Raw genomic sequence first — 22,440 nt, 5'->3', positions numbered from 1 at the left:
TCATTCTTTTTTCGGGCGTTCCGGCTGCCATATGCCCCTCCTGCCTTTTCGATTTCTTCGTGGAGTCTCCCATGTTGCTGTTCTCTCTCTGTGCCTGTGTTTCTTTCGTCTCGTCTTGTCATCGGATGCTCTGCTCCGTCCGCTGGTCTCAGTTAGGGTGTCTCTTAGCCCCTTGGCAGAAGATCCAGCTCGCCGGATCTGGGGTTACGACCAAACTTACCCTGGTCTCGAGTTCAAATCATTTCCCGCGGCCGTCGAATCGGATCTTTGAAGCGGTGGGTGTGGAGCGACTGCCCAGAGAGCATGATTGACAGCATGGTTTTCAGAATTTGAAGTGATTTTTCTTCCTTGGAATTTGATTTTTACTTTCTCTCTCCACTTCTGGCAATCATGATAGATCAGTAGTTGCTATATACAGAAGAGACTGTAAATTATTGGAGGCTGACTGGCAAGATAGGCATCCAGAAGACCTCTTTCTCACGTGATACTCTGAACTGCGCACAGACAATTCGAAGAGTCTTAGATACCTATATAATGGATCAATGGTGCCTCCATGTGATGGCAGCTTTGATTCCGTCACCTCTCTCCTCACTCTCAAAGCCCAACCACATGACTGTCTTTGGGCTCATTCGAGTGAACCCACGGCTGAAAGAGAACGAATCAACCGCTGGTGTGCGTAACAGCCATCCAAGACATCAGGGGTATTGGGCGCGCTGTTTCGAGCTGCGGCGAATGTTTGCTCCTTTGCATGCATGATATTGGCGCCAGCCTCGCAGCCTTTGGCGTCGTCGCTATTGGCATACCCAAGCCGCTAAAGCAAGTCTCGAATCCTGCTCGCTCTTCTGCCTTGGGAATATCTCTTCTATTCTACGGAATCCAATTTTTTTGCTCTGCAGAGGAGACAATTGTAGATTGGACTTACACTGACCAACTTGCGAACAATTCCAGATACGGCATCCTCCACCAATCTGCGCTCCACACATGGCTTTGCTGCCGGAGCTAGCACCATGATGGGGGCTCCATGTAGGAATACCCACGAAGCTACTGCAAGACGGGAGAAAAAGAGCCCTGGCTAATACTACTACTACTACCCGTCAAACTTGTCACTCGCAGATGGGTCCCAACCCAAGCCACCAAATTGCCGCGGTCAACACCGGTGAGGCACTAGTGGGCCTAGCTGGGATGTCTGCATCGAGTAGTCTCAGAGCTGAACGTCTGAGAAACATGAGAGCGACCAGGCTCTTACACGAGTTGCCTGGGAGAGCACTGTGGCGAGGAGCGATGATGAGAGCCGGTGGAAATGGGAGACAGCTAATAGAGCTGGTTCGTCTTTCGCTACCTTACACCATGGAACAGTATTAATATGGGACATTTCCCCCGCAATCACAGACCGGGCAACGGGCTCTATGGCCTTGGTTCCTATTCGCTGCAGGCTGGCTGTATGGCCACCACCACCACCATCAAAGGGTGCCTTCTGCCATACCATTTTCTGCCGACGCCAATGCGTGGTGAACACTGCAACTTTGGCGAATCAAGGAAGCTGAAGCAGACTCAAGGCCTCGAAGCACAAACAAACAAACAAACAACAACGCATAATTGTGGACCGTCCTTGGGGGCCGTCCCGGCATGGCGAGATTCTATTAGTTCGGGGAAGCCAGCGCAGAGCATGTACAAGCAGGCTCAGATTGCCCGTGCGCGTCCTGTTCTGCGGAGACAGCCTGATTCTCTCCATGTACCGGGACAAGCTGCCCAATGTTCATTGTTCACGAGTGGACCACTAGACGCCCATCATTGATATCCCTCCACGCTGCTTTGCGGCCTTATTCCTGCTGTTGACGTAGAGGGCTCAGTTGGTGTGAGTTGTGACCGAGACAGGCATTGCTTGCTTGCCATGCATGCTTTTCGCCGTCTAAATTGCATGCGTGTATCACACTGTTACCCAGTTCTGTCTTTGATTAGAATTTGTATATAAACAAGAGCTGCCCCAGTCTCTTGCGATGGCATTGTCCCCTTTTTCTTGCTTCACAAAGGACCATTACGGCAGCGTTTCTGGCTTGTTTTTTTTTATTGATTTTACTTTGTTTCCCTTGAACAGTTTGTTCTGACAAACCAGTGGTACATTCTTTCGAATCAATAACAACCATGCCTGTTACGACAATCCTTCAGCATGCAATAGAGCGAGATATACCTGCGACAGCTGGAGCTGACCCGGATACTCGTATGAGTAATACCGAGGGTAACGTTGCCCCTGATCATATCCCAATAGAGTCCAATTTGGACTCTGCTGAGAGCCGTTCCCCTGGGGCCCCTCGAGCTCCCAAAGGAAAAAGGACTGCGACGGCAATTTCTTCCAACTCGTTTCCTCCGCCAAAGCAGCCGAGAAAGGCCTCTGCGTCTACCTGTAAGCGTCAAAGGAACTCCTCCTCATCATCGACGCAAATCGCTTCAGAGACGAACTACTGCACTCTCGCAACTGAAGAACCCCTTTCTAGCGAGACTCTTTCCCTTGGTGCTTCCTTTTTTGCCCCTTTGGGCATTTCCAATAGCATGTTCAACGGCACGTTCAACAGCATGGAGGGGGCGTGGGAGCCCCAATTGACCTACTGGCATACTACTCCAGCACCTTTGACGAACTGGGCCAGCGAAAACCCTTTCCCCAATGCCTATGTAGCTGCAGAAGAGGCCTTCAATCTTTATGATAATCACAGCACTACTGCAAGCCCTTTCACGAGCCAAAGCAACAGCGAGCAGAGGTCTTCTTTCGCCAGTAGTGCCGGACACATATCGCCTGCTAGCTACTTTACAGCACACTCATCCCCTATGGGCTACAAACCTTCTCAAACAGCTCCCGAGGGCAGTGCTACGACTGTAGGCAATGACACTCCGCATTCTGCTTGAAACAGTTTCCTAATATACTCTACAGACCGCTAGAAACGAGCAGGTTCCAGAACAATATCCACAGGCGACTTACAGTCTACAGCACATGAATCAACAAGCGGTGACGAGTTCTCAGGAGGAAGAAGGAGCTCTGCACCAAGTGGCAGCTGCTCGGCTAGCAGAAATTCCGCAGCCAGCAATAGTCAGGCAGCCGGTGCCGACTATCGGGCAAGTGCCACCTGCAGAGGAAAAAGTGAATCCAAACCCACCCACCTCCTCGTCGTCCCGACCAACTCTGCGTTCTTCATCTTCTACACACCCAGCACCAGAGATGAACCCATCGTCAGAATCTCCCAACCCTGTCCCAGATATGATTACCAGATCCCAATCTCGATCTGCGGCGGCCCGCCAGAGGGCAATAAGTGAACGGCGTCGCCGAGCAGCTTCCCAGTCGGCGGCTTCACAGAACGCGGACGACTCTTCAGTGGCTGCGTCGGTGCCAGTGGCTGCTTCATCTCAAGTAGCTGTTTTGTCTGAACCAGTTACTCCATCCCAAGTAGTTGCTCCATCTCAGACAGCTGTTTCTTCTCAAGGAGCTCCTTTTTCTCAAGCTTCTTCTTCTTCTCAAGCAACTTCTTCTTATCGAACAGCTTCTTCTTCTCAAGCAGCTCCTTTTTCTCAAGCAGCTTCTTCTTCCCAGACAGCTTCTTCTTCTCAAGCAGCCTCTTCTTCTCAAGCAGCTTCTTCTTATCGAACAGCTTCTTCTTCTCAAGCAGCTCCTTTTTCTCAAGCAGCTTCTTCTTCTCAAGCAGCCTCTTCTTCTCAGACAGCTTCTTCTTCTTCTCAAGCAGCTGCTTCATCCCAAAACGTTCCACCCCAGGAGAATAGTTCCCATGCAGCAGAAGCTCTGCAAAGAGCACATCAAAGAAGGCTTGCTGCAGAGGCCACTCGTCAATTATATGCTTCGCAGTCTATTATATCTCCATATTTTACAAACATCGCGCAGCATATTCCTTCACAGTCGGCAAATTCCAGCACCTTCTCCACTCCTTTCTCTTCTAACTATGATGGGCCATCTCCGGCACTGTCGAATGCACACTTTGCACACCCACAGTTTCCAGACTTTGGTCGTTTTCCATATACTCAAGAGGGAGCCCATCTTTGCGGACAGGAGTACGCACACTCAGAAGCTTTGGGTTCGGACTATGGGGGCCCAAGATCGGCTGCAATACCAATGAAGGTTGATCCGGCATTTCAACAGCCGCCTGGCATGAGTCCTCACCTGTCACAACCATATCCAATTGTGCATTCTCAGGAGATCAAAAACGAGCCTTGGACGTCTTACGCAGCACCAGGTTCTAGCTACGGACCCCAGGGCGTACACGATCCCTCTTGGCACAATGGACAAGCCATTAGAAGGGGTAACCCAGGGGATGATGTCCAAGAGGGTTCGCGGGAGGCATGGCAAGCCGCGAAAAATGTGAATCCGGAACGCAGAGCCTTGTCGAGGGCCACGTCCATGGCTCCTTCGAGCCAGCAAAATGCTACCCGGCGACTTGCAAGCTTTACTCCTAGTATTCAAAGACAAACACCTCAACAGGCCCATTCATACGAGGGGTCGTACGATTATCTTCGGCCAAATGCTGCTCAGCGACTCCAAAGTTTTACGCCCAGCATTCAGGGGCAAACGTCTTCACCAGCTCAGCCATACGAGGGGCCACGCGAAACTCGTCGACCAAGTGCTGCCCAGCGACTTCAAAGTTATACGCCTAGCGTCCAGGGACAGACACCTTCACAACAAACTCATGCAGACGAGAGGTCACGCGAAAGTCTTCGAGCAAATGCTGCCCAACGACATCAAAGTTATACGCCTAGCATTCAAGGACAGACACCTTCAGCCCAGCGACTTGAGAGTTCCACACCCGGTAATCGGAGACATAGACTTTCATCCACCGATTCAGACGAGATATCGCGCAATAAGCGTCGAAGGGAATCAATCCTCCGAAAACAAGTGCAAAATACATTTCTAAACCTATATCATCAAGTTGACGAGGCTGAAAGCCGAGCGGAGAAGGCTGAAGCCCGGATCTCGAGGGCTCAGTCACTAGCTTTGGATGCTGAAGCTCGGGCTCAAGAGGCCCAGGTGCAGGCATTAGATGCTGAAGCGCGAGCTCGAGAAGCTCAAGCACAGATCCATGCTCAGGCCACACAGCCACCAACCCTCCCTGTCCTAGAGCCTCGGATTCGAATTCTAGTACCCGTATGCGTATCGGGTGCGTCCCTTGTGCCGCCGCCGACTCAGGCGTTTGAGATTGCCTTCCAGGTGCAGGAGCCTGCGTTAGTAGAAGGCCGAGAGGCCAGACAATGAGAAGGAGTGTGCGTGCGATGATGTCGGGAATGATTTTACGTTAATGTAACTAGGTAGCGAGCAATAGCTCCGTCAGAAAGAATTGTCCTTTGCGTCCAAGTTCAATCTTACCATGTCTCCATCTCGTGAAATTCGCTTGAAGCGGTCAGCAATGGGCACGCCTTTGTGAAAGGTACCAATTGTAGTAATAGTATTCGTCCCCCGGCTGGTTGAGGGATCAGAGTCCAGGCTACGACGAACAAATTAGGAAATCCGCGATGCCCTAGCATGGGACCCATTCGATCTACCGTGGAATATCGTTCGGCATTGCTTATGCGACCCAATCACACATGCCCGCTAAAAGACGCGGTCGTTGGGCCAAGCATCTTATTCCATAAACTTAGCTGTCCGTCCTTGGCTTCCCCTCACGACAGCTGTATAATGGCGTCAGATGATTTAGTGTTGCACGATGTAACCCGGCCAGCATATCCTCGCCAGAGGAGAAGAAGGAAATCCTCACCACTTCTCCACCGCCGCTTCATGGGCCGTACAATCCGCTGTAACATTTGCTCAGGGCAGTGTCTCATCCAGGGCCCCCATATATCCAAGATGGCGGGTTCTGAGGACGTCTGACAAGTCCTACCAAGTGGTAATTAAGCTTAACGATATATATGGAGATTGCTGTGTTTCGCAATGAAGGTGGGAATAAGGAAGAGGGACACACAGTGAGGGGGATCTGAGATTCTTCTCCGCATTGATCGGCATCGGGCTCCGCTTCTTCCAATGTCATGATGTTTGTCCGGAGCCAAACTTGTCGCTGAGGAGGTTGAAGACCATGCAATCCTACGAGCAGTTAGGCCATTAACCATGTTCAATGTACTCGATCCCGGTCTTCTCGCTGCTCGTCTTGCATGGGCTACTTGAACCGATTCGCATCTGCATCCCCACACCGGCCGTCACCATGAGGTAGAGAAACGGGCGTATGCGCGTAGGACAACAGGCCGCCATTCGCATGCAGCGTATCCTTGGACCTGGCCGGCATAAGAATGGAAAAGAGGGGAAGCGAGGTTGATGCAAGGGGGTTACGTTGAAGACATTTTGAGTATTTATAGGCGCGAGTGTTCTCTCGTCCTGATGAAAACAGAAAGGGAGGAGACATGTCTCAGGGTTGATCGTTCAATTGAGCTTCCCTATCATTCATACGCAGGCTTTCGGTCATTTTGTTTGCCTACAGATCAATCTGGATAGAAAAACACCGCGTCCGTGATGATTCTATCCTCAGTAGGCCTTCTCGCACTTGCGAGTTGCCTCAGCACTGCTGTTGCGCAGAGCAGCCAACCGGTTCCTTACAAAGTCCAGACACCGCCTCTTGACACCGATTGGACGTATAAAGTCGGCACCAATCCATGGCCAGAATATCCCCGGCCACAGCTTCAGCGTGATAGCTGGCAAAGCCTCAATGGCATCTGGACATTCCAGCCTGCCAGCCCTGGAGCCGACGCGGGCAGTCCTCCCACAGGCAAGCTCCAGCGCGAAGTGCTCGTGCCGTCATGCGTTGAGAGCGCGCTGTCAGGACTGCAGTTGTTGAACGTGACCGATATGTGGTTCGCGACCAGCTTCAAGACACCAAAAGGCTGGAATGGCCAGAATGTCATTCTCAACTTTGAGGCCGTCGACTATCAGGCGACGGTGTTTGTGAATGGTGTCAAAGCCGGGAATAATACTGGAGGATATTTCCGATTCGGATTGGATATCACCAAGCTCCTCAAGGACGGAGATAACAGCTTGTAAGTCAAACTATCGGCCTTTTAATTGGATTGCGCGGGTACTAACCCGGACGCAGAACTGTCTTTGTTCATGATCCCACGGATCTCGACGTCATTCCAATCGGAAAGCAGACTCGAAACCCTAGCCACATTTTCTACAGATCTTGCTCCGGTATATGGCAGTCTGTATGGCTGGAGAGCGTGCCTGAAAATCACATTACTGCGCTTGATGTTGCTGCTGGCATGGATGGCACAGGTATGAAGCCGTTTTTTCCGAAGACATTTGAAGATGAAGAAGCACCCAACTAACCTTTGATTAATAGTCACCGTGACGGTTCACAGCTCAGGCAAGCAAGGTGCCTCAGCCAAAGTATCAGTCATTGGCCAAAATGGTCGCGCCGTTGCTTCGCAGAGCGGTCCTTCAGACAAGCAGTTCACTTTCAAGGTCAAACAACCAAAGCTGTGGTCTCCATCGTCTCCAACTCTGTACAATCTAACAGTGACATTGGGTGATGACGAGGTATCCAGCTACACCGGCTTCCGCACAATCACGAGCGGCAAGGTCAAGGGAGTTCAGAGACCACTGCTGAACGGACAGTTCACTTTCATCTTTGGCACGCTCGATCAAGGCTTCTGGCCTGACGGACTCTACGCGCCTCCCAACAGAGAAGCTATGGTATATGATTTGAAGATGCTCAAGAGTCTTGGTTTCAACGCCGTCCGAAAGCATGTAAGTGATTGAGCTTATACCCAGCAACATACGTTCGCGGCTGGATAAACGCTAAACTAAGATGCCTCCAGATCAAAGTTGAACCTGATCTGTTCTACCGGGCCTGTGATGAATTGGGCCTGATGGTCATCCAAGATATGCCCAGCCTTGTGGCCGATGGCAGTCGACCACCCAATCCGGCCCAGCAAGCGGAGTTCCAGCGCCAGCTCGAAGTTCTTATTCATGAGCATAAGAATTATCCATCAATTGTGACTTGGGTTCGTTTTCTCGTTGTGGCAAAGAATAGGCTGTCTCTCTCGTGCAAGCTGACATGAATATATGCAGGTCATCTATAACGAAGGATGGGGACAGCTCCCGGGCCCTCCGTATCCTGAGATTGCCCTTGTAGATATCGTGCGCAATATCGACCCAACAAGAATAATTGACGCGACCACAGGGTGGAACGATCACGGCGCAGGTGATTACTCTGTAAGTTGATTGCAAGGGCATTGATTTTTGTTGTTGATGAAGATGAAGAATGCGGAGAGTATTGATGGCTGATCGTTGATGTGATATTGTTGTGTAGGACAACCACCACTACGCCAATCCGCAATGCGGCACGCCCTTCTACTCCACGCCGTCCAGACCATATGACCCCAGTCGCATCGGATTTCAAGGCGAATGGGGCGGCATTGGTCATAACGTGTCGATTGAGCAGTAAGTTTTGACTCTTCTCTAGCCGTTCCAAAGATTCATCAAATCAAACCACTAACACACGATAACCAGTCTTTGGAATGTCCAAGAGGCGATCAACACCATCAACCAGACATATGAGGTCGACGCCGACCTCGCTTCGTACAACTATCGGGCCAGCCTCTTGTTCTCCGAGTTCCGCGACCAGGTGGAAAAATATGCTTGTAGCGGCGGCATCTGGACACAGACGACCGATGTCGAAGGCGAAGTGAACGGCTTGCTGACGTACGACCGACGTCTTCTGAGGCCAAATGCGAACCAGTGGAAAAAGGACATCAAGAGCCTGTATACGGCGGCGGCTGGAAGGCGATAGATAATCAAAGTAGATGTACCAAGCCAATAGCTTAGAAAAGAGCATCTTAATGAGTAGATAGTAGATCGATAAACATGTTTGTTGGTCACTGCCTGTATGAGTCTATAGTTTCGCAAGAAATAAAATACTAGTCTCTGCTTCTATTCGCTGTGCAACTTGCATATACTCGAATTCGAAGCAATTGATTACTGGTGTTGTAATTGAGATGCTGAATTGCGTAGCTGTTCAGGGTAGGAAATCAAAGAGCTTGAAAGGACCAGGCAAGCGATGCCATTTTACAGGCAATTGCAATTGTTTGGCGCATTGGATTGATTTTCTTCAGCAGTTGCAGTCCCACCTAAGATAACTAATTTCATGGATGATACCTGATGAACGAGAGGTAATTTGGGACGTCTTTCTTCTTCAGTTAACTTCAGAACACGATGATGCAGTGGTTGCCGTTTACAGTGGCGAATACCTTGCCAATTTCACCCCACCTGCCACATTCAACAGCAGCCAGCAAAGAGGACGCTTGTACTGATTACTCAGGCTTTGGACTCGATCCCAGAGAGGACAAGACCGATCCTCAATCGTGAATTTTCTTTCCCCACCATCCCGCAATCGTATTCGGACCCCTGGCCGCTAGGCAATTTTGGACCAACTTCGCAGCCAGAAAAACCACCAAAGGACCAGTTCATCGTTCCATAATCATGTGATAGAGCTCCTTTTCTTTCATGTTCGTCATGTCATGAGCAAGGGACTGGGCACATCATTGTGGTTATCAGCTTGATTTTGGTCCTCGCGGATTGGTCAATTGCAGCGCCCTCGTTTTTCTCTCTTCTTTTTGCTCTACTTCAATCTCACTCCCTTTGCTTTTTGGCTTGTGACAGCCAGTCAGTCACTGCTCTTTTTTCCTACCATCCATGACGAGCCACGAAGAACGAAAGAACGAATAAATACCCTCGACGAGCAATAGACGATTTCTCCTCCTCCTTCTTCTTCTATAGAGAGTCTTTTCATTGGTGCTTTCCAATTGCCTCAACCGCTCTTCGACACACCAATCTTTTGGGTCGAAAAACTACCTTTGATTAATTCATAACCATCCACACTCTTCTCCCCCAATGTCGGAAACAATGACATCCTCACACATCTATACGCGAGAACGGCGCGATCGCTACCACGAAGCAGACGTCGTCGTCGTCGGTGCCGGCATCTTTGGCTGCGCTGCCGCCTACGCGCTCGCCGACCAAGGCCGTTCTGTGCTTCTGCTCGAGCGGTGGATGCACGAGCCTGATCGAATTGTGGGCGAACTCCTACAGCCTGGTGGCCTGGCGGCGCTGAAGAAGCTGGGCCTAGGCCACTGCGTTGAAGGCATTGACGCAATCCCCTGCTACGGCTACAACGTCATCTACCACGGAGAGCCATGCGAGATTCCGTACCCCAGACTCAACGAACAGGGCGAAGTCACACATGCCTGGAGCGGAAGAGGGACGGAGGGAGAGAAGCAGCAAGGATGCGGATTCCACCACGGCAAATTCATCTCACAGCTGCGAAAGGCCTGCCTGGGACACAAGAACATCACAGTGGTCGAGACCGAGGTTGTCAAGACGATCCGGGGCGAGTTCGAAGACCAGATCCTGGGCGTAGAATCGCGCACCACGGTAAACAAGGAGACCAACGAGAAGAAGAATGACTTCTTCTTCGGCAAGCTGACCATTGTGGCCGACGGCTACGACTCCAAGTTCCGCAAGCAGGTCCTCGAGACCAAGCCCGTCGTCAAGAGCAAGTTCTACGCCCTCGAGCTGGTCGACACGGCCCTGCCCAAGCCGCTGCATGGCCATGTCATCATCGGCAACGCCTACCCCATCCTGCTCTACCAGATCGGCACCCACGAGACCCGGGCGCTCTTTGACGTGCCGCAGGGCATCCCCGAGGCGTCGGTCGAGGCCGGCGGCGTGCGCGGCTACATCAAGAAGCACGCCATCCCGGCCCTGCCAGAGTCCGTCCGCCCAGCCGCCGAAAAGGCTCTCGCCGACGGCAAGATCCCGCGCAGCATGCCCAACTCCTGGCTACCCGCCGTGCCGCAGACGCCCAATGGGCTCATCGTGCTCGGCGATGCCCTCAACATGCGGCACCCCCTGACGGGCGGCGGCATGACCGTGGCCTTCAACGACGCCGTGCTGCTGGCCGAGCTGCTGCACCCGGCCCGCGTGCCCAACCTCGACGACGCAAAGGCCATCCGCGAGGCCATGCACAAGCTGTACTGGCGCCGCAAAAACTTCACCAGCATCATCAACACGCTCGCCCAGGCGCTGTACTCGCTCTTCGCCGCAAACGACCGCCAGCTGCGCGCCCTGCAGATGGGCTGCTTCGAGTACTTCCGCCGCGGCTGGACCGATGGCCCGGCCGGCCTCCTCGGCGGCATCATCCAGCGGCCCCTGGTGCTGGCGTACCACTTCTTCTACGTCGCCTTTGTGGCCATCTGGATGAACGCGTGCAACGTCATTGGCGGGCCGCTGGGCTTCTGGAAGCTGCCACTGGCGATACTGGACGCCGTACTCATCCTGTGGAAGGCATGTATTGTCTTTTTGCCCGTCATTTGGCGTGAAGGATTTCAGTAAAGCGAATCAAAAGAGGTTTGGGGTCTTTTCTTTGATATATATCGCTTTTGCATTTGGCATACTATTCTTCACCCTATTGGCAATGAAAGCGGGTTTGATTTCATGACCTTTTTCTCTCTCTCTCTTTTTTCCTATAATGTACTGGTAGGCATTGGCTTTGGATCAAGCAACAAAAACTATGTATTTTCACGCAGTTATGGCTAGTAAAAAAGACGTCAAAGTCTCTAAGTAATATTAATAGCACTCAGACTTATATAAATGAAGACAGTTCATCTTTTCTTATGCTTCCTTTTATAGTAATTGGCCAAGTACCTAGCGTGCTTGGCTTATAATAGCATCAGAGCTTAACTTCACTCTTCCACATCTATGTGGCGTGACTTATATATCTATGGCATATAAAGAGACCAGCTGGCCTTCTTTTATTATGACTTGACGTCTTTATAATCCCTTCAATCTCTCTCTCTCTCTCTCTCGTATTTGTCGATTTTGTCTCTCTCGTACTTGTCGATTTAGTAGTAGTGGCTTCAGGTAAGGCGTCTCCTATACACACCCATCATCCAACACGCCCTCAACACAAACAGGCCAATAGCCATCTTGATGCTGTCCTGGATAACATTCAGCTTGCTGCCGCCCACCTCGTGCCACTCAATGGGCACTTCGGCGACTTTAATGCCAGGACTGGTCCCAATGACGCTGCCGTCGCTGCCCAGGACGGGCGTCGCGGGCGCGGACTCGGCGAGCATCAGCATCTCAATGTCGAAGATCCAGCCCTCGGCATGCATGTACGGGACAATGTGCGGCAGCGCGGCGCGCGTAAAGAGCTTGAAGCCGCACTGGGTATCGCGGATCCGGGATGTGGCAGGGGGTGTGAGGATGGTGAGCACGAGGTGGAACGAGCGCATGAGAAAGTTTCGAAGAGCAGAGCGCTGAAGGCATTAGCTAAAGAATGGAAAGGAGTTGTTATTTTTAAAGTTTTTGACTTACCTTGACCACTGCTTCGCTACCAACGAGATGGGCACGGCTACCAATGGCAACGCCTCGGCGGGAACCATCAACCACCTCCTCGACGCCCTCAATCAGCTTCGCTACATCGCTAAACCGCGACGCGCCGTCTGCATCGGCAAAAAGCGCATACTCGCCGCGAACATGACGAAAGCCATGTGTAACGCCACCGCCCTTGCCCCGGTTCTTAGCCAGTGACACGACTCTAAGCACATCGTCCAAGCCGTTCTTCTGCGCGAAATCGAGCACCACATCGACCGTCTTGTCGCGGCTGCCGTCATTGACAATGATAATCTCGTAGCCGCTAAGGCCTTGGTCTTTTGGATCAGTAGCGCCAGCAGCGCCTTGCACATGACGCTTCTTAGTCGTCGGCGAAAGAGGGTTCTTGGCGCCAGCAAGAGGAGCAGCGGTGCGTCCAAAGTGCTTGTCCAGGTACTCGACGGCCTCTTCCAGTGTGGGAATCACCCGATCTTCTTCATTGTACGCGGGGAAAACGACGCTGAGGAGGAGCTCCGCGGGCTCAATGGAGCCGACGTCAGGCGTAGGATTCGCTTCACCTGAGCGAGGGCGCTGCTCGCTGAGGTGTCGTTCCGCGAGCCATCGGTCGTACCAGCAGGGGAGGGGGCGAGGAGTCGTCTTGCCGGAAGGGCTGCTGGTGATGTATGTCTTTTCAGAGGAGAGGACGGGGCGAGGCTTGGAGGCGACGAGGTGGAGGAGGATGAAGAGCTGTGGCAGGTTTTAAGTTAGCTGTGGCAGTTCAATTAAGGTGTGTTTTTATCTTGATATTTACAGAAACGAGCCCGAATAGAATCAGGGCGACGAAGAGGCCGAGCAAGATGGGAACTGGAGTCGCCTTGATCCATTCCCACAGCGGCGCTGGGAGCTCCAGCAAGGCTGTCGCTACGCCCATTTTCTATGCGACGAGGATATATGAGGCTAGACGAGGAATAGAACCAAGTCAATCGAGGTTGTAAACTAGATTGCACAGGGGAGAAAGAAAAGAAGAGAGTGCACAAGAAGAAACGGAGGAAATGGAAAGAAATAACAGAAAAAAGGGACAAAAGGAAAAACAAAGTGAAACGAATGTGAAATTGCGCAAAAGATGCCAGATGCCAGATGCCAGATCAAGGGTTCGCTGACACCTGGCGAATGGCTGATGACGAGGTGTCGCAGCTTGCTACAAGTTGAGCTTGCTGCTATTAATACGCCCTGGCACTAACAAACAGGGGACTTCAGCGCAGTGAGGCCACAGTTTCGCAATTCCCACACAAGGCTGGCCAATCACAAGTAGCGGGCTCGGCGGCCGTTCAGTGGGGCGCTGCCGTTAATTTCTAGGTGCCGTAGCTTGCACTATCTAACGGATATAGGGCTCAAGTGCTGTGATGATCAGATGATTCGGATGACATTTAGATGGATGGCTTCAATTGATAGATAGACGGTCGATTATAGATTTTTTTTTCAAAAGAAATATTGTCATATATAGCGAGCGAGGCTGATTAAGAAAGGTGTTTGAAGGAAGAAAGACAACAAGTAAGAAATAGAAAGCAAGTCCCCAGTCATCCCAGTCCAATGTACGAAGAAGCCAATTGAGTCAACAAGCATATGCAGCAAATAAGAAATATAAAAATGAGGTTTAGCAAAAGCGATCCAGTGCCATTTATATGAGCCTGTGGATGTTGTGTATCCACGCTCTCTATTTTATCAAGGGAAGAAAAAAGAAACCCAAGTTTTCATTCCATCATAACGAGTGGTCCCCTTTCCTTGCATGTATATTCCTCGCCATGTTGGTGACGCCTGAATGGCGCACCCAACTTGCTCATACCATAATACAGCTGTAAATTCTCGCCACAAGCATATTAAGAGTAGCAAAAACGAAAAACGAAAAATCTCTAAAGCAAACAGAAGCAAAATTTTCCAAATGCCGTACATTCCCTCTTCTTTTATATCCAAATACTGATTACCCGAGAGTAGGTAAGGAATGAAAACAGTCATAGTGAGGGTGTGCCATTTTCAAAGGCAATGCAAGAGACAAGTTGTATAACAATAACAATGAGAAGATGAACGTTGCTGAAATGTAAACGAAAAAAATCAAGACTCTTAGCTTATACAGTGATGGGTTGAGCTTTTGACCTGGCCCAGCGAGACTTCTTGGGAATCTTGGTCCCGCTCTTGGAAAATCGGCTAGACTTCTTGGTAGGTTCAGGCTCGGGGATTGAGTCCGCTTCTGGGAAGACGTTGATAACAATAGACTGTTGTTTAGCCTTGGGAGCAGAGACGGGAGCAGATGTAGGCGAAGGGGCAGGGACGGGATAAAGGGTAGAGGCGAGGCCGAGAACAGGCTGGTCTTGGGGTTCTTCTTCAGGCTCTTCTGCAGGTTCCTCCGCGGGCTTTTCAGTGGCCAGTTTCTTGGGGCCAGGCTGGATTCGCTCCCCTCCCGTGAGCCGAACTACTTTGACTGTTCTTGGCTCCTTGACTACATGCACCTTCAGCTCCTTCAACTCCTGCTGTTCTGGGGAAGGGCTGCCGTCAATCGCAGGCAGAGCGGATGTAGAGATGAGGGTGGCTGCAGAAGTGTTGAGGCTGGTGTTGAGAGAGCCAGGGAAAGATGTTTCTGATCTCTGCCGATGTTGCGAGTTTAACAAGTCACCTTGCGGATGAGATGTGATTCGTAGGATGGGAGCAGGTGCGTGGACAATGGGTGCAATCGAGCCAAAATTCCGCATAGACGGAGGAGGGCGAGAGTCCCGGGCAGCCGCCTTGGTCGAGTTGGCCATGGCAATCCGGCCAATTGCGGAATCTGATGTGCGCCGGCTGCCTACACGTGGTCGACGAGGAGCCATCTCGGCACCAGTGGGAGGCCGTACGACCGGAGGGCGGTTGAGCCTCATCTCGAGGTCATCTTGAGAACTCGTTGAGCCGCTGGAGCTCTCTGATTCTTCTGGGAGTGGGAAGAGGCTGGTTAGCATCCGGTGAATAAGAGTTATAGACGCTGACACTGAGGAGGAAGAAGACGGCGACGACAAACCTTGTGAGGATGTTGGGCTGGTCCTGGAAGTATTATAGCCAGACCCTCTGACAGCTTCCTTCCCCTTGGTCGAGGCAGCATAGGCCGCAAACTGCGATCCAACATCAGGCATTGAGCTTGCGGTGGTTCGGCTGTGGGTTGACGTATAAGGCGAGACACCCGTGTAGCTGTATGCTCGGGGCAGGCGCACCATGGGAGTGGCGTCGTTGTCCGTAGGGTATGAGACGTGGGACAAGCCGCTGCCAACACGAGGCATGCCGGGCATGTTCATGCTATGGCTGGAAGAAGCAGCCATGGCACTCCTCCGGCGGTTCTGCTCCTGGATCTTCTGGCGATCATCTTCTCTCCAGCTGGGCGGCGCACTGGCAATGGCGTCGGCGGCGGCATGTTTGGGAACGTGCCGGTAAGGAGTCTTTACCTCGTCCTCCTTCTTCTCCTGTTGGGCAAGCTTAGCATTGTGCTCTTTGGCCTGCTGGCGGCTCTTCTTCAAGCGCGAGAAGATGGACATTGTTGCTTCTTTTGTCTCCTTCGGAGTGTTTTCTCGTCGGTCTTGAACAGCTGAAGGCGGGAGGAAGCCGAGTTCAGCGTCACCAGATCCGATCCTATCGAGTTATACCAAGCAGTACGATAACCAGGGTATAGTAGAATAAGCGAACAGGGTGTAAAGAGTGGCTCCGCTCAGTAAGCTTCGGGAGAAAGGGAGCGATGCAAAAGCAGATGATGTGCCGAGATGATGCAGATCTGATTTATCAATGCCCGATGGTGGTATATGTAGAAGTAATGGGAGTAATGGGAAGGTGAGAACGGTTGTCAAGATATAAGCCAAAGCAAGAAGCGTCTGCTTTATATGAGTATCCGGCAAGCCTCGATACGCTCGTTATGGATGGGTCACTTGTAAGTGAGAGGGTGTGGATCGGATCAAATGCGAGGGATGAGGAAAGCCTGGTTCGGAATCGATGTGAGACACGCCTGGAGCAATCAAGTAGGTGTCGTGACCTATTATAGAGCTTGGATCTAGCTCGTGAAGGTTGATTTCAGCTTCAGTAAGGCAGGCCCATGGGGAGCGAATAAGAGGAGTCGCGAACGGGGACGAGAACAAAAATTGAAAAGAGGAAGAAAGAGCTGATAAAAGAGCAGTGAAGCGGCAATGCAAAGAAACAAAAGTTGAGGAGAGAATAGAAAGCAAAAATGAATACGAAAGAGGCCGGCAAGCTGAATAATAGCGGCAGCTCAGAGATGGAAATCTTGCTTGCGGATCGCCGGAATTAACAGATGGAGAAGAGCGCGCACAGTGAGAAACATATAGGGAGAGGATCGAGCAGATGGGGGCGAGGATTGGCTGCGCCTAAGATGAAAAGCACTGCAGGGAAAATGGCAAATAGACCAGTTTGGGGGGAGGGAAATTTTGGAGATGCCGGAATGCAGACGCAGGAATAGTTGCACTTTTGCGCTCTAGGCGGCCAGCTGAAATATGAGATGGCATGACATGGACATGGACCTGGACCTGGACATACCGGTGAAAGTAGTAGTACTTGCATGTACGAGCACAGCTAGATATGCACCCTGTCGGTTTAGCCTGGCCCGTATCTGTACTTGGATCCTCAAGAGATAGGAGGGCCAGAGGCAGATTGGAGATTGGGGGGATGCGATAGGCCTGGACGCTTCGCCCGAGGGTGGCTTTTGCTCGCCTGCGACGGGGGCGTAAATGGTTGGCCTGCAGAGGGCAGATGCGGCTGACTCGAGGGATGCGGTGCAACGAGCTGCGTCGTAAGACTCGGTGGCACACACGTGGACCGGAGGAGGCTGTTCGGGAGGGAGAGAGGGAAAGGTACCGGTACTTATAATCAGGCCAAACGGAGCAACCTTTCCTCGCTATCTTGGCATCTGTCTGCAAGTAATGGCTTGTTGTATTATATTGCTATTGCTGGTAGCAGTAGTAGAGAGTTAATATGGCAAGATGTCATGTCTCACCTCGGACAATGGCCTCATTGTTCCACCTGTGAAACTTTGTGCCAATAAAGGCAATGCATAGGTAAGAAATGACACATTTGATCCAATTTTGAGAACATCAGAGAGCGAGACGTCTCTCTCATCGTATCGTATCTGTACCGTCATTGCACGTCTCTTAGCAGATGGTACTCCGTACCACTACTGCAAACATGGGTCCCCTCTCCAGTTGCAGTTGCAGTTCCAGTTCCAGTTACCGTCACCGTCGTGGCGGCAGCAGCCCGCGGACAAGGGAGCTGGGACCGTCAGAGTGCGCTAAATTAACTCCCCGCGCAGGAAACAAAGTTGAGCGTAGGGAGAATTGGACGATTCGATCCCACTAAGCAACCAAACATAGTTGCGGGTACCTGATGGCGGTGGGTTGGTGCCGTAACCTTAGCCCACTCACAGGGCCAGCAGCTCCCAAGATATTGAAAATCAATCAATAATCCTGTAGACGGAAATCAATATTACCACCACCACCGCCGCCAAAACACCGACAGACGTGTCCGCCACTCTCCATCCAGCAACGGCATTGGTCCAAGGCGTTGTGCGTATTCTTTGTCTCTTGTACTCATGTAGCTGAGGCATAATGTATGTGTGCTTATATCGCTCTCCGTGCCTGATCCGGCATGACTTACACCGTCAATGACGAGCCGGCAAGTCGAGGAAACGGTCGGCGGCACGGGATTCTGTCAGTGTCCGCCAAACAACAACACGAGGCCAAAGAGAGTCCAATGCAAAAGAGAAAGCATCGCCACCACCTAATTCGCTCCTCTCCCTCATCGCCACGCCATGGTGCGCGCCCTACAGTGCACATCTGACCGTGGTAACGAGATTCCCTCTGTCTGTGTTTGTCATCTTGCTAGAGCCTGGAACGTCGTTTTCAAGGTTCGGCTACCAGTAGCTGCTCCATTCATCTCTGACACGCTGCTTGAAAAATCAGGAGAAACGGAAACTCTATTTGGATCCAAACGTAATCAAGCTCGGTTTGTGTGCCGTGCCGCTGTCCGTTATCTCACGTTTCTCCCCCCTCTTCTTGCGCTGGGGAACTGTTGTCTGCACCCTATCGTCTAGCTCCTCGTTGCCCGCAGCACGCGTGCGGCAAATCAGCGTCGCCAGCAGCCATGGTGACGCCGAACAGCTGCTCCTCTGCTCTCTGATCTGCCCAAAAAACAAGGTCGACCCCGGAGCCCGGCTGCAGCAAATGCTCGTATTCTGCTCACGGACCCCCCTCCAACTCACGCAAGGGCTGCTTTGTACCAAGTACGGGAACCTGTGCGCGGACGGACCTGGTGCCTGAAAAGAGACGAGAGACTGCTAGCAGCACGCCGAGCCCATTACCTGTTTGCTAGGCCGCTGACTGGGAGTTCGGGTGGCGGCTTTGCTTGGCTCAAATGCCGCTCTCTTGGTGGGGATTCGAGGGCATCAAAGTTTAGAGTGCCTGAACTCAAGGCCACCCAAGCCAGATGTGCCACAGCCCCTGTCCCCGTCGTTTGTTGAGCGAAGTGGGCGGATACGGCGCCGCCAAAGTCCAGCCGCACGCACGCTAAAATAGAACGCATAATAGCCTACGGCGGAGAGCCAGGACAGGCGGTTGTAAGGGCAAATATAGAGAGAGAGAGACCGGCGACTAGTCTCCGAGCCCGAGCCCGAGCCCTAGTTTGACTGTTTTTATGACTTCATGCCATATACCAGAGCATGTGTAGAATGCATATGCTGCCTGAAGTCCTCTAATTGATTCCGGTGATGAAAAGAGAGGAAAATAATAAAGAAGAAAGCAATGCCGAGGCGCCGATTCCGAGGGCGAATACCTAATATCGAAGCCATCCTCGACTTACACGCACGTGTGGTGAGATTACAGCCTGGCGCCATCGCTTTTTGATCTCGGTCAAGATTAGGGTTTCTCTAGGCTGTTGATTATCACGCAGCCACTGCCCTCTCAACTATACAGCTAATCATAGTTTTCCGAATCCCTCGCCTGCCTTCCTATCGGAACACGGCTCCTAATCCGTGCCTGGTGGACCTGGGCCAGCAAAATATGGGCCTTGCATGCGAGGAGAACGAACGGGCTGAAAAGCCAAGGAGAGACAAGAACCAGGCAGTGCCGCGATGCCGCTTCCATTTCGATAAGGCGAAGATCGTGGCGGGCTCATTGGGCGGGGGGATTAGGAGAATCCCCGGCAGCATCCTCTATCACAACGCCACAGCCAACGTGGCAGATCTTCTCGACCAGGAGTGGAAATGACGCCTTTAACCCCCAATTTGGAAGCGAGATAGCAATGCAGTGCTAGTGTAGGCATGTCGAAAGAAAGAGTAGTACTGATATGCAGCGTACACCTGCAATGGGCTTTTCAGACAAGACACGTTTTAGTGCTGAGTACTCTGTACCTGTCGAGTCTCTCATGCGTCACAGAGCGCCTTGATCCGTATTCAGATGTTGCACGAGTACGGCGCAGTGGTCGCCATGCTGTCATCTTGTTGTCAACTGCAAGCCAAAATCGCATCTAGCATTTGCCAACAAGCGTGGGCCAGATTGATTGTCATGTAACAAAAGAAGCCAAAGAATTGGGGCTCAACTAAGCTGCAAGAGGTAGGTTGTGAATTCGGAAGATGTTCCCAATTCGGCGTGGGTGTCAAGTCGATAATCCCGAATCTCGAATATAAAACACTAGAAGTAGAATGGCATTCTGTACCAAGTAGTAAACACAATTGGGGCTTGTACTTGTACCTACTTAGTTTTTGTTGTCATTTCAGAACGCAAACGCCCAACACGTGTTCAGCGGAGAATGTCAGCCGTATGGTTGCATCACTGCTGAACTAGAACTCAATCTATCAGACGACATGGGCAGTTTGGATTTCCAGTATCTCCCAGTGTTCCAATGGCAGCCTTCTCGTGGTGCATGCACCATGCATATTCGACGTGGGAGCGGCTATCCGGACCGAAAATGGTTCCACAAACTCCAGCCTGCCATCTCTCAGATTGTACATATGATTGTACATACAGAGACTGAGAGATAAGACAAAAAAAAAGATAATGTATGCACACACCGAGCATTTTCATATCAGTACACTTGCAAAGGCAAGTGTCACAAGATAAGGAGCATGTTTGGTATTACCGGACACGCTATGCCGTTTCTGCGTATCTCTTTCTCTCTCTTTTCCTTGTTGCTTTTTCCTCTTCTAAGCTTCTCCCTGTCATAAAGAATTAGTACCTGGTACGCACTCGTACCATGAAGATGCAAGGCTTGCGTCGGCGGCCCACAGCTCTTTCAAGCTATTGACACCCACGTCAACCATGTTTGCGGGCTAGCACAGACTTGTAGATACAGCGCGCAAAGCGAGCGCCTCCATTTCCCGTTTCGGCGACAGCAATAGCCAACTGCATATGCTATCAACGATACTCCGTGGTGTTGCATAGGGTTTAATGCTGGTATAGGAGCACTAGCTCACCGTTCGTAGCTGAGATTCCGAAGACGTGGCCACGCTATAGTATGCAGGTGTAAACGGCAGCAAGGGTCGTCCACACCGGTTGATTGATCCCGCATAGTATGTGTCCCACGCTGGTCAGGGCTCACAAACAAGAAGCCTCCCATCCCATAGATTGAGCACATGGCTATGATTTGATGAACATGGCGGCTCAAACGATGTAGACGCTTGTACCACTTGTATCACCTATCAATATGCACATAGTACCTTCTCGAGTTGATGGTATTACTTTGAGTAATTAGAAAGGCTGATTTGCTTGATCAGCTCGTCACATTATGATTAACCCCAAGTATAAAGGGAGACAGCATGGTTTTACGAATCAACGTGGTCCAGCAGCCCGCTAGTACCTGCACAAGGCGACATGGCATTCGGATAGCCAAGGTGACTGTGCTCCATACTTGGGCAGGCTTATTTGCAGCTCATAGCCTAATGGCTTATGCTATTAGAGACATGCATGATGGCTGGCGTAGTTTGCCAGCTTCGTTGTGCCGTGTCTCACTTGAGAGACAGCAAGATAAGACAAAAGCGGTGATAATATGCGCTGTTTCTATATTGGGCATTCTAGGCAGTAGGTGACTTGTGGACAAAGCTGCCACGCTAAGCAATCAGGCTGGACAAGGCAGATTTGAAAGTTGCCCTCATTTCTCCCCCAACACTTGCTCGGCGCTCATTTGGCTGTCTGGAACCGAATATTGTCTTGGCTGAGACAATTGCAATGGCGTCATATCTGCTGCCATCATTTGCGTCCTTTTTGGAGGTGCCAAGTCTGGGCCGGTTTGTGGAAGCCTCTATAGATGCTCGTTGGTCATAAGACAATCAACTGGGTTCAATTCTAAACGATTTGCAAGAGTGCCACCTCAAATCACAGAGGGAAATTTGAAAAATGTTATGATGAGTCTAAGTGACATGACTCCTGAGAAATAGACTTGTATTGGTCGTCTATTCGTTGTGTCGATATGTCATTTAGATGACTGCTTAGGATCGTATATGATGCAACATGTAGCCATACTGCTTAAAGCCAGAGGCGATGGCTATGTAGTTTGACTTTATGAATCTTGTTTGTGTAGCTTTGATCACGTCCTAAGCGAAGGACATGAAGAAGTAGCAGCTAAGGGAGCCCAATGGCAGATTGTGGCGTTGTAGCGACTTTGGAGCAAAATGGTTGCTATGTTTGCTCACCGAAAGATCAGAGAGGGGAGCTGGAGAAGGATGTAATATTCCCTGCAAAAAAGGGCGGAACACAGAAAGTAAATTGACCAAGAGATAAAGATAGGTGGTCGATTATGCATCACAAGACGAGATGCCTCCCTGGTGTATACTTGGTGGTAGCGTGCAAGGTTGGACCCAACAGCTGAGCCGGTTGATTTACCCGCCCTATTCCACTTTAGCGTACCGCGTCCCCGGAAAATTGGGCAATAAATCGATGCGCCGTGCGTCGCGCCAGGGGGGTTTCCAGGGCCCGTGATTCGCAAATGAAGTAAAAGTGGCGGCTGAGGGTGCCATCGACTGGGGGCGAATCAGGTCCCTCTCGACTCACTAACAACGCCTCAGCTCTCTCCCTAGAGCAAGTCGC

The 22,440-nt window shown here is 51.3% G+C and overlaps 5 protein-coding genes across 5 annotated transcripts; 2 read left to right on the top strand and 3 right to left on the bottom strand.

The window, feature by feature from the left end:
- TGAM01_v209659 (hypothetical protein) lies at window positions 1–390 on the bottom strand (the record flags this gene model as incomplete). The annotated part of the gene is made up of 2 exons (XM_024550610.1): window positions 1–142; window positions 221–390. Coding segments are annotated over 2 exons (312 nt in total), but the record flags the coding sequence as incomplete, so codon positions are not given.
- Window positions 391–6,490: 6,100 nt separating this feature from the next.
- TGAM01_v209658 (glycosyl hydrolase family 2) lies at window positions 6,491–8,765 on the top strand (the record flags this gene model as incomplete). The annotated part of the gene is made up of 7 exons (XM_018808057.1): window positions 6,491–7,011; window positions 7,068–7,246; window positions 7,314–7,720; window positions 7,792–7,977; window positions 8,045–8,188; window positions 8,286–8,416; window positions 8,486–8,765. The coding sequence occupies 7 exons, from the start codon at window positions 6,491–6,493 to the stop codon at window positions 8,763–8,765; spliced, it is 1,848 nt and encodes a 615-aa protein (XP_018658714.1).
- A 1,100-nt stretch (window positions 8,766–9,865) lies between these two features.
- TGAM01_v209657 (squalene monooxygenase) lies at window positions 9,866–11,365 on the top strand (the record flags this gene model as incomplete). The annotated part of the gene is made up of 2 exons (XM_024550609.1): window positions 9,866–10,405; window positions 11,054–11,365. 2 exons carry the CDS (start codon window positions 9,866–9,868, stop codon window positions 11,363–11,365), a joined length of 852 nt encoding a protein of 283 aa, XP_024404651.1.
- Window positions 11,366–11,889: 524 nt separating this feature from the next.
- On the bottom strand, window positions 11,890–13,277 carry TGAM01_v209656 (dolichyl-phosphate beta-glucosyltransferase; the record flags this gene model as incomplete). The annotated part of the gene is made up of 3 exons (XM_018808059.1): window positions 11,890–12,291; window positions 12,350–13,093; window positions 13,158–13,277. 3 exons carry the CDS (start codon window positions 13,275–13,277, stop codon window positions 11,890–11,892), a joined length of 1,266 nt encoding a protein of 421 aa, XP_018658716.1.
- A 1,192-nt stretch (window positions 13,278–14,469) lies between these two features.
- On the bottom strand, window positions 14,470–15,900 carry TGAM01_v209655 (hypothetical protein; the record flags this gene model as incomplete). The annotated part of the gene is made up of 1 exon (XM_018808060.1): window positions 14,470–15,900. One exon carries the CDS (start codon window positions 15,898–15,900, stop codon window positions 14,470–14,472), a length of 1,431 nt encoding a protein of 476 aa, XP_018658717.1.
- Between the last annotated feature and the right edge of the window lie 6,540 nt (window positions 15,901–22,440).

Source organism: Trichoderma gamsii, assembly GCF_001481775.2.
Source record: "Trichoderma gamsii strain T6085 chromosome Unknown Scaffold_49.2, whole genome shotgun sequence".
Classification (NCBI taxonomy): domain Eukaryota; kingdom Fungi; phylum Ascomycota; class Sordariomycetes; order Hypocreales; family Hypocreaceae; genus Trichoderma; species Trichoderma gamsii.
Note: the sequence above shows the minus strand (reverse complement) of the source record. Positions and strands in the feature narration are given on the sequence as shown.